The following is a 12,428-nucleotide window of genomic DNA, read 5'->3' as shown; positions in this document are numbered from 1 at the left end:
GCTCATTTTTTCAAAAATAGAAAACTTATATTTTTTAATGCTAGAAATCCCACTTCTCTACCTTCTAAAATATAAAGCTTTTAAGAAGTGAGCTAACGCCGCCGCCGTAACCAGCAGGATCACTATCCCTATGTCGAGCTTTCTGCAACAAAAGTTGCAGGCTCGACAAAAACCAGGATGAGCTTAAACAGAAATAGTTTGACACCTTTCTGACACATGTCTCAATTGAATTCATGACTGAATACATAAAAATCTAGGCTAAAACACACTAGTACTTTTCTTGTCCTTGAGGTTTAAAAAAGTTTGCACATCCTGAAATGTCTTATTAAAATAAGGAGATCTGGTATGATATCCAATGAGACAATTATAAATCAAAGTTGCCTGCTTTTTCTTGAATCAGGCCACACTTGAAATATTTGGTTTGCCCAAACCCTACCCAAAGGTTGAGACAGTAGGTAGGTAGGTAGGCATTTTCTTTTTTTCCCCCACAAAAGGAAATTTTATATATTTGATGTTTATTAGTCTTTGTGCCTATCTGATTAAAAAAAAACTTATTCAAATCAGGAAAATAAAAGATTTTGAGTAGGCAGCTTTTTTTCTAGGTAAGTAGGGTTGGGGCAAACAAACCTATTCTTTTTTTAGTCAAGTGAAAATGAGAGGGTGACGATAAAGTGAACCCTGCCATACAGACATACCTTACAAACATTCCATTCAACAAATATATTTGGCTATTGCTTAATGTACCTGGAAAAACAACAAAACCATGACGAAATCATTGAGCATTGAAAATGAGGTCAAGGTCATAAGAACTCTGCCAGACAGACATGTAGATTTAATAATTCTATACACCAAATATAGTTGAACAATTGCTAAATGTACCTGATAAACTGAAAAATGAAAAAAAATAAAAAGTAACAATGACAAATGAACCATGAAAAGTAGGTCAAGGTCACATGAACCCTGCCATACAGACGAGCAGAAATTAAAAAAAAATCATACACCAAATATAGATGAACAATTGCTTAATGCATCTGATAAACTGGGGAAAAAAACATGAAAAAAGTAACATTGACCACTGAACAATAAAAATGAGGTCAAGGTCATATGAAACCTGATAGACATACATGTACATGTTACAATATTTCCATTGCTTAAAGTACACTAGAAAAAGACCAAACCACAAACACTTAACATTGTTCAAACATCCATGAAATAAAGGTTTTAAAAGGTCAGATAAAACCAGTGTGTTAGACATTTTGCACATTACAATCTGTCTATATGCAAACTATATTTAACCTATTGCCTATAGTATCTGAAATTCGCATCACAAAAAAAAATGAAATTTTTTCAAACCATTACTGAACCTTGAAAATGAGGTCAAGGGCAATAGACAAATGACAGATAGGAACTTCGTAAAATAAGATATCTGCATACAAGGTATGAAGCATCTATGCCTTCTACCATCTGAAATATAAAGCTTTATACAAAAAATTCAAGCCATCACATCCACTACAGGATTGTTAGCCCTATGTCTTGCAGTTGCAAGGCAGACAAAATAATAGCTACATATTCAGTTAAATAGACTTTAATGTAACTGACTTTTAAGAGGGTGGTAAAGGGTTAGTTTCATGCAACGTGTTTTATCATTTTTATTTCATGTGCAGCCGTGAAAAAAGTTTGTTATTCACTGTGTTTCGTGAAATTGGAAAAAAAGATCAACGTGCAAGAAATTTTTAATTGTTCTTTCATCGTGAAATGGCAATTTTATTTCGCGTTCTTCCGTGCAGATCATACCCCCCTTTATGCCCCTCTTTTAACTTACCAAAGCTGGTGATTCCACATAGTTCTCTAACTTGGTGTGACTAAATTCTAAACTGATGACATTTTATAACCTTGACCTTTCAGTATTCTCATAATACTGGACCCAGTATCTCATGGACATCTCAATCCCTTTCCGAGTATTAACATCCATAACATCAAGCATCCGCCGACTCCCTGCAAATAAATATAATAATCAGTTGTTACAAAATGTGCCAAATTAGAAATATCCTTGTATTAAAGGTGTAGGTCCGGTAAGGCCCAGTTTTGGCCTCAAATTTCAAGTTCATCTGACAAAAGATTTTGAACACTTTTTTAACGCTTAAGGGAATACGATACAGTAGCAGGGGCAGATAATAACTTTCTCAATGCTGTTCGTGTTCTTTTCGCGACGTTGGTAACTAGAACGTTGTAATTTCGCAATGTTTCTAATAAGAACTTTAACATTTCGTGACGTCGCTTTAAAAGAAGTCATATTTCGCGTCATTAATTTCGTGCGAATTTCAAAATTCAAAAATTCAAAAAAGTACCTGCTAAAAAAGTGGCCATGCCGTTTCTAAAAGACAGAGAAATCTGCCGAAAAGCAGTGAGATTAAAGGAAATACTTGAGATGTACAAAAATAAATCAAATACAATTTTGCCTGACGAAATTGAAGAAATGGTGATAGACACAGAAGAGAGTACTGACAGTATACCATGGAAGAGGGAAGAAGAATTGTGGAGCTTTTTAGTCTGGCACTGAATAACTGCCAGAACTGCACGGCCCAGTGGAATCTGCTCAACGTAGAGAAAGAAAAAATGCAAGGAATTGGGATCTATCTTACTATTCGTTTAAACTTAAACTGTAACATGCTGAAAAACATTTTACCAATAACACAATTCGGAACAAAACGACCTGCAATAGCTAATTATGAGTATTGGTGGCTGCTTAACGTCCAGCGGCAAATATTAAATTGCACATTTATGATATCGAATGTTATTTTAATGAAACTTAAAGAAATGAGAAAACTTATGAACCCCTGATTAATGAAAAGGTTCCTGTCCAAATTTCGTTTCATAAATGTTTAGCAAAAATGTTTTTCCATTTTATGATTAACCATCTTATAAATTTTACTGATAAGTATCAACGCTTTGAAAAACACCTGCATATACTTGACAGCGAACTTGTGTATGGCGGGAATGATTACACGACGTTGTTGCGATTAAAACTTAATTTAACGTAATTTAGCGCCATACTGACAGACGTCGTAAAAAATTAAGGTATATGGTTTTTATTAAAAAACAAGCACATGGACCCCAATTTTTTTCTTTTGCAATCAATCAAGTACTGTTTCAAGAACACTCCGCCAAAATTTCAGGAAAAAATCAACGATCAAATTTTTTCTGCACTCCCAAAAAGAAGCAAAAATATGGTCATTTTTTTTTATTTCGGATATACATGTAGCCATCGAAATCCAGAACATGATGATTTGGTTTAACCTTAAACTTATTTCAGCATGTTGGTGCCATGGATCAAGGGAATATTTTACAAAAAACCTGGTTATGTTATGACTTTTCGTTCAAAAGTATTGTTACTTTCTTTAAAAGTCATAATTTATGAAATTTCCGGGATTTTCTTCCAAATATGCAAATTTCGAACCAAATTATCTTAAAAAGTAAGTCATGAAGATACTTTTTTCTTTGCATATTTTAAAAGTACACATTGAAATTGACCTTGTATCAAAATTTTAAGAAAAAATCAAGGAGGGGTCTCTTCTGTATCGTATGCCCTTAAATGTCTATTTCAATTGCTTCAATCATTTTTTGTGAAAGATTTTAACTGATTCACTCATTAAAAACGCTCCGATTCTACCTTAAATATGAAAATCTATCAAATATGCTAAAAAATGTCACTTTTCATATGGTTTTTGTCAAAAATGAAAGTGGCCACATCCGTGTTCATCCTCGAACTTTATATATCTTATGTATTATTATTAAACATAACTAACGTTTCAATATCAAGAATGAACACGAATGCGGCCTCTTTCATTTAAGACGGAAACCGTCTGAAATTTAACTAAAATGCTGAAGATTTCAGTAATTTAGCATGACTTAGTGATGTAAGTACTCAATATATGTACATTATAATGACAAAAACAGCCCACATTTATGTAGCAAAGGCATTATACCTTCCAAAAAATAACTAAAAGTTTACATTTACCGGTAAACAATTTTGTAAAACTGCTATATTTTGGAGCCAAAGGGGGTCTTACTGAACCTACTCCTTTTTATACAGGTGGTCCGAGACCACAGTTATTTCATAGTGTATTTCTTTTAGACAATAATGAAAATTCAAAAAATCCCACCTGCTCTTTCTCAATAATATTTTTACAGTGTGTTGTACTACTTTTGGGACAAATTATATCAAAATAATAGAAAACTTCATCAGCTTGAACTCAAAATATGGACAATTTTATGTTAATGACGTCTTGAAATCTTTTGACAAGTAACACACTGTCCACATTAAAGACTATATTTGTGGGCAATGAAAATCAAAGTACCTACAATTACTGTGTTGTCAGACCAGGCAAACATATAACTTCGGTTTTTAATGTATAAAATTGGGATCAAATGTCTAATTTGGCTTTAAAATTAGAAAGATCATATCATAAGCAACAAGTGAACTAAGTTTCAAGTTGATTGGAATTCAGCTTCATCAAAAACTACCTTGACCAAAAACTTTAATCTGAACGGACGGACGAACGAACGGACGGACGAACAAACAAACGAACTCACAAACGGAGCCACAGTCCAGAAAACATAATGCCCCTCTACTATGGTAGGTGGGACATAAAAATCACTTCTTTAAGTATCATTATTCTAATAACCCCTACTAAAGTAATTTCAACACCCCCGAACAGTGAAATTACAGTGAAAACAGTAGAATTTTATTACATAATCTGAAAGATGAAACCTTGAACTTTACAGGAAATATACTCCCACTGTAAAAAAAGTCTCTTACTCTTAGGAAAGTATCAGTTCATTAAGTTAGACCGTTATTATAGCATTTTATCCACCAAAATAGAATTTGCAGCTAAATTATTGCACCAAAGGCATAAACCTTTCTACTTAAAAAGAAGCAAAAAGTTCATTTTCTTCAATTATACTAATGAAAAGATATTATCTAAACCTATGAGTTTAAAATTTTGGTAAAACTACAAAATCACAATTTATGACGAAATTTCAAATTTGCTACTTAAATAAGTGATTTAAAAATCACTTATTTCAATAAGTCCCCTGATCGATATCTTTCTCATAAATTATCTTTTTGTTTAGTTAAACCTAAATTTTATCTATAAATGTGCAGTGCATCAGCAGCTTCAACAATTGTTATACAGGTAAAACATATCTCAGTATTTTTTTACTTTTTCAAAGTAAAGTTCTGGTGCGAGTTTAAAAGTACATTTTTCTCAATCAATAGTGTATAAATTTGAATATATATATACTTTTATTTTTATTTTACACAAAATACCAGTTTAAGATGAAAATAAATGTTAAGCTGGTCTGTAAGGTTTGTCCACTTCAGGACCAAATATTTTGTTTCAGTCATAAGGTAGATAACTCTGATAAATTTTCAGTCTTAACAAAGAAAAGACAGTTTTGAAGACTTCATGACTACTAAATTTATATTGAAGAATTTTTCTTGGGGGTTGCTAAATACCAGATTACAGATCCTGTTTTTTCAAGAATTTTTTTTTGATTGATGATTGATTGTCCCTTCATAGAACTATAAACATCTGTAATACATTTGGGAAGTTAGGTTTTACTCACCATTTTCTTTGGAAAGTGCCTGTACCAAGTCAGTAATATGGCAGTTGTTTTGCACTTTTGCCGGTGATTGATAGTGTTCAGTTGTTGTCAGTTTTTACGAACTTCCCCTTTTTGAGTTTGCCTTGGGAGTTCGGTATTATTTTTTATACTTACTATACATTGAACTGAATTTTAATGTTCGTATTGTTATACGTTTACTTTTCTACATTGGCTAGAGGTATAGGGGGAGGGTTGAGATCTCACAAACATATTTAACCCCGCCGCATTTTTGCGCCTGTCCCAAGTCAGGAGCCTCTGGCCTTTGTTAGTATTATTTTAATTTTAGTTTCTTGTGTACAATTTGGAAATTAGTATGGCGTTCATTATCACTGAACTTGTATATATTTGTTTAGGGGCCAGCTGAAGGACGCCTGCGGGTGAGGGAATTTCTCGCTACATTGAAGACCTGTTGGTGACCTACTGCTGTTGTTTTTTTTTTCTATGGTCGGGTTGTTGTCTCTTTGGCACATTCCCCATTTCCATTCTCAATTTTATTGTAGTTTCATTTCAATACAACGTTACAAGAGCTCTATTCTTAATTAATGTTTAATCAAACAGTAACATATGAATTGTAAACCAGATGCTCCACAGGGCGCAGCTTTATACGACTGCAGAGGTTGAACCCTGTACGGATAGGGCAAGTATGGACACAACATTCAAGCTGGATTCAGCTCTAAATTTGGATTGTGATTAAATAGTTGACACAGCATAGGTTTTGGACACAGAATGAATGTGGTCTAATGAACTTAAAATATTTTTTTTTGTCTTTGAGCAATCACTATGCTGTTGAATATTAATCCTCTCAAAAAAATGTTTGAAGAAATTTTCTAATTATTTATCTGAAATGAGAAAAATTTAACCCCCCCCCCCACCATTTTTTTTTCACATCCCCCTTTCCCTTTTTTCAAAACTGATCTCAATTCAAATTTCTAATGGAGTTTGCAACAATAACTACTCATTTAAATACATCATAAAATATTAAAATGTAACAAAAAGTGCTTGTTATCACTGAATGGTAAAGATTGTTTTAATTTATCAGTTGGTAGTAAAAGTGAATATACATTGTGTATTGTATAAAACAATGATTTAAGTTGATTCAACTACTATTCTGGACAATTGAAAATTTCTTGCTATTGCACAATATTGTGCAATTAGATATTTCTTACTATTGCGCAATACTGTGCAATTGAAAATATTTGCTATTGCACAATACTGTGCAATTGAAGATTTCTTGCTATTGCACAATACTGTGCAATTGAAAATTTCTTGCTATTGCACAATACTGTGCAATTGAAGATTTCTTGCTATTGCTGAATACTGTGCAATTGAAAATTTCTTGCTATTGCACAATACTTAATATAATAATTTTGGATCCTGATTTGAACCAACTTGAAAACTGGGCCCATAATCAAAAATCTTAAGTACATGATTAAATTCAGCATATCAAAAAAGCCAAAGAATTCAATTTTTATTAAAATCAAACTTAGTTTAATTTTGGATTCTTTGGTATTTAATGTAGACCAATTTGAAAATGGGACCAAAAATTAAGAATCTACATACACAGTTAGATTTGGCATATCAAAGAACCCCAATTATTCAATTTTTGATGAAATCAAACAAAGTTTAATTTTGGACCCTGATTTGGACCAACTTGAAAACTAGGCCAATAATCAAAAATCTAAGTACATTTTTAGATTAGCATATCAAAGAACCCCAAGGATTCAATTTTTGTTAAAATCAAACTAAGTTTAATTTTGGACCCTTTGGACCTTAATGTAGACCAATTGGAAAACGAGACTTAAATTTCAGAATCTACATACACAGTTAGATCCGGCATATCAAAGAACCCCAATTATTCAATTTTTGATGAAATCAAACAAAGTTCAATTTTGGACCCTTTGGGCCCCTTATTCCTAAAAACCTGTTGGGACCAAAACTCCTAAAATCAAACCCAACCTTCCTTTTATGGTCATAAACCTTGTGTTTAAATTTCAAAGATTTCTATTTACTTATACTAAAGTTATGGTGCGAAAACCAAGAATAATGCTTACTTAGGTCCCTTTTTGGCCCCTTATTCCCTAACTGTTCAGACCTCAACTCCCAAAATCAATCCCAACCTTCCTTTGTGGTCATTTCATTCATTTCTATTTACTTATACTAAAGTTATTGTGCGAAAACAAAGAAAAATGCTTATTTGGGCCCTTTTTTGGCCCCTAATTCCTACACTGTTTGAACTAAAACTCCCAAAATCAATCCCAACCTTCCTTTTGTGGTCATAAACCTTGTGTCAAAATTTCATAGATTTCTATTTACTAAAACAAAAGTTATAGTGCGAAAACCAAGAAAATGCTTATTTGGGCCCTTTTTGGCCCCTTATTCCTAAAATTTTGGGACCAAAACTCCCAAAATCAATCCCAACCTTCCTTTTGTGGTTATAAACCTTGTGTTAAAATTTCATAGATTTCTATTCACTTTTACTAAAGTTAGAGTGCGAAAACTAAAAGTATTCGGACGACACAAGACGACGACGCAGGACGACGGCGTCGCCAACGTGATAGCAATATACGACGAAAAATTAAAATTTTTGCGGTCGTATAAAAATGTTACTACAATATTTGCACAGGCAAAAAAAATCATCATTTTCTTTTTTTTTATAAAGGAAAAGACTACATACCCACACACTGCTTGACATCACTGACTTTAAAGTTCTCACTTGGTACCCTGAAAAATACAAAATATACAATGACAAATGTGTAATCTAATGTCAAATTTTAATGTCAGAAGTCGGTTTCACAAAAATACTTACTGTCTTACAACTAAGATTGATTGTAAGTACACTGAATTGTTCATGACTTACGACCAATTTTAGTCATAAGTTTCTTTGTGAAATTGACTCCAGATTATTAGAAAGTTGTATATGTTAATGTCTTATTTTAATCAAGTTGTGTTGTTGGGTTGCCAACTCAACTAACTGGTTTACAAGTAAATATACATACATTAACAATTAGACATTGGTTTTCTTTATAATTTCATTATTTCACACTTTGTCAAACCATGGCTTTTATAGCTTATGATTGAAGGCATTAAAAACCTGATTGACCTGTAATGTTCAAGGGTGGATCCAGCCATTTTAAAAAGGGGGGTTCCCAACCCAGGACAAAAGGGGGTGAGGGGGGGTTGGTTCCAACCACATGTCCCCTTTCAAATGCATTGATTGTCCAAATAATAGGGGGTTTCAAACCGCTGGAACCACCCTGTATCTGCCACTGATGTTTATCTTTGTCCTATGAATATGCATATCTACACAATATCTATTTATATGTGTGAATTTATACCCACCGTAAACCTAGACCACTCTTGTCATGGAAAACAATTGGTGTCTCTAACCCATGTTCTTGTAGATACTTTACAGTAAAATCTGAAAAATAAAAGATAGATTGCATCCACCTACCTCTTTAGTTTATACTTATCTGTTCACTGTCTCTATATTAGTTTCCAAATTTTGCTTTTCATTTACAAAACAACAAGCCTCACTTTCATTTTTGGGGCTATTTGTTTTCCATTTATTCCCATTGTTTACTTATCTTGATCATCATTTCACAATTTGATTTTTTATATTTTTGGTGGATTTAATTTGATATCCACAGTATTTGAATAATGTGAAAATGACAAACCTATATGTTGTATACCCATTTAGGGCTCGCCACAACCAAATTGAAATATTATTTGTTGGACTTGTTAATGTATGTGCAAGGATGTGAATTAAATTTGTTATCCACATTGATAATTCTAAACTTTGATTGTCTGAATTTTAACATATTTTTTGTTTCATTTTATGGATTTAATTTCTAATTCTCCCTGTTTACAAACCCCTCTTCTGAAATAAAAACTTTTTTTTGTACTTTTTATTGACAACAAATAAATTTTGGCAAAGGGTACTTTGTTGTCAGTGTAATGGAAATATTTGATTGTTATCAAGATCGAACATAGCATCTCCTTAATATGTCTTTTAATTGAGTTAAGCCATTTCAATTGATATTTCATAATGTGTCTTTCTATGTTGTAATGCTACACTTAGTCTATTATTTCAGATAAGGGTGAATGTTTGGTACCATTAAAACATTAAACCCAATTGCTATTGTTTGCACCTGCCTTAAGTCAGGAATCTGATGTTCAATTGTTGTGGTTGTTAATGTGGTTCGTAAGTGTTTCTTGTTTCTCGTTTTTTACATAGATTAAACCATTGTTTTTCACGTTTGAATGGTTTTACACTAGTAATTTTTGGGAACCTTATTAGCGTGCTCTTTTCGTTGTGTTGGAACCGTACTTTGACCTATATATAACAGTCAGGGGACTTACTTAAATGACTGATTTTCTAAATCACTGATTCAAGTAACATTTTGTTCATAAAGGTTGAAAGTAAGAGTTGTCTTTCTTTAATAATCACCTATTTAAGTAGTACAAATTTATCACTAGACTAAGTGATTTAATTTTATTGTAGTTTTAAATATAGAATACTAATGATCCAGGGACTAATTCTGTTTCTAACTTATCAGAACCAACATCTGTGTTGTCTAGGATGACCAGGTCATTTCAGGTGATGACCTTGTACTGAATCTAGGATAATGACATAAAAATCACTTGTTAAAGTACCATACCTCAATTTTTTTTCCCAAAAATCACTTCTTTAAGTATCATTATTTTAATAACCCCAACTAATTTCAACATCCCCAAACTGAATTTTTTATCGCGAACAGTAGAATTTTATTACATAATCTGAAAGATGAAACCTTGAACTTCACAAGAAAAATACTCCCACTGCTAGGAAAAATCTTTCAAGAAAGTATCAGTTCATTATGTAAAGCCATTATTATAGCATTTTTTCAACTAAAATAGAATTTTCAGCTAAATGATAGCATGAAAGACATAAACCTTGCTAATCAAAAGAGGCAAAAAGTTCATTTTTTTCAATTCTAATAATTAAAAGATATTATTAAACATCTATGTGTTTAAAATTTTGAAAAAACTACAAAATCCTAATTTGTGACCAAACTTCGAATTTGCTACTCAAATACTAATAGTAAGTGATTTTTAAAAATCACTTATTTCAGTAGGTCCCCTGACTGTATAATGAATTACTTTTATTAATTGTGACTTGGATGGAAAATTGTCTCATTGGCACTCATACCACATCTTCTTGTATCTATAGCATCTCCTGCACAAACCACATCTAGAATGAAACCCAACAAGAATGAAACAAGGAGATACAACCCAAGAACAAGACATGAACACTTGATTGCAATGAGAGTTACCTCCCCTTGTACATACTTTGTTCTCCATACAGTATACTAACCTTCCCCTTTCAATATTTTGACAAATTCTTTGTTGTATTATGTGGATTTAAGTTTTTCCTCCACACTGTATGTTCTTTTCCCTTCAATTTCATCATCGTCAATACCTTCCTCTGAATAAATCTTCTTTTCTTTCACTCTCTGGAAAAAGAAAAAAATATTATTAAAGATTACTGTTGACAATCTCCTAGATCTTCAGAATTCTAGTTTTCATCTCTGTCAAAGGGAGATAAATATCTCTGTCAAAGGGAGATAAATACATAATACTAAAAAGACAATTCTGAACAACTTCCTTCAACTCTCTGTAAAACTAAAGATGTATGATGTGTAGTGACAATGTTTTGTTTTAAAAATCTTTTTTTCTTTTTCTTTCGTTTTCATGATGGTTTACAAAACATTATTTAACAGTGACTTTCTTGTACCACCCATGACACAATTTTTTTTGTTCAGAACATGAATGAAATGTTTGCCACTGAACATTAAGCAACCAAAAATCCAACAATTAATCAGATTTTTTTAACTGAAACTTTCCAACAGCATCAAAATTTCTCTGTCATTAATGTATACAGCATTGCATTATTTTAAAGAAGTAAATGTCTGTTTACTTAAAGTTTGCTCAGCTATTATTTCCAATTACAATATCTTTAGGGTGAATGTGCATGAGACAAAGAGTCATGGAGGTGGGAATAAAAGAAGATCTCTTGAAAAAAAATACTTGAGTTAAATTAAGAAATGCACAATTTAACTTTTAAAAAAACAAAAACAAGGTAAGATAAGTAAAGAACATTATAATTTATGATGACTTGGTAAACAGGTAATCATTCCTTTTCCTTTCTTATCTACCTTAAATTATATATATATATATATATGGGCCATAATTTGCTATTGGGCTCCGTTTCCTATAACTATAAAAAAGTGATAAAATGTGAATTACTGTAAGAAAAGTTGTAACTACATCTTAAGATGCCATTATTTTTATCAACATACAAGTGTATGCTACTCTTCTCTAGAAAAAAAATTGAAATTAACAAATTTCAAAGATTATACGACCGTATTTGTGTGTCGTTTCTCGCGTTACTTTTCGCGTCCGAAGTGCATAACGCTGACTAATTTATAGATAATCGTCACCGGCAAATTTGTAATTTTTGCTTTAAAATAACAAAGAACATCGACCAATAAGAATAGTGAGAAGAAAATGCCGAGAACTATAAGTATTTCTGTAGCAGGTGTAAGAACACTGTCGTTATTTTGGTTTCCCATTTCGTAACGCACATTTTAGATGGTTTAATCTGCTTTGTTGTAAAAGAATTCTTTGCAACAATATGCAAATACGAACTCTCGCGAGATGTTCAAACAGGTAAATCAGAGATGATTTACATTCTTGTTTTGTTCTTCGTAATAATTAAGTTA

At 32.2% G+C, this 12,428-nt stretch overlaps 1 protein-coding gene across 1 annotated transcript in view; it reads right to left on the bottom strand.

Moving 5' to 3' along the window:
• Positions 1-11,590, bottom strand: part of LOC143074174 (lysine-specific demethylase 2A-like) — a 41,485-nt gene extending 29,895 nt beyond the window's left edge. Inside the window, 5 exon segments of the mRNA XM_076249722.1 lie at positions 1,823-1,995; positions 8,342-8,388; positions 9,007-9,085; positions 11,021-11,211; positions 11,586-11,590. Of these exon segments, the coding sequence (XP_076105837.1) occupies positions 1,823-1,995; positions 8,342-8,388; positions 9,007-9,085; positions 11,021-11,211; positions 11,586-11,590 (495 nt within the window).
• Between the last annotated feature and the right edge of the window lie 838 nt (positions 11,591-12,428).

The sequence above is a fragment of the Mytilus galloprovincialis genome, chromosome 5, assembly GCF_965363235.1.
Source record: "Mytilus galloprovincialis chromosome 5, xbMytGall1.hap1.1, whole genome shotgun sequence".
Taxonomy (NCBI): Eukaryota; Metazoa; Mollusca; class Bivalvia; order Mytilida; family Mytilidae; genus Mytilus; species Mytilus galloprovincialis.
This window is presented reverse-complemented; position numbering and strand designations above follow the sequence as displayed.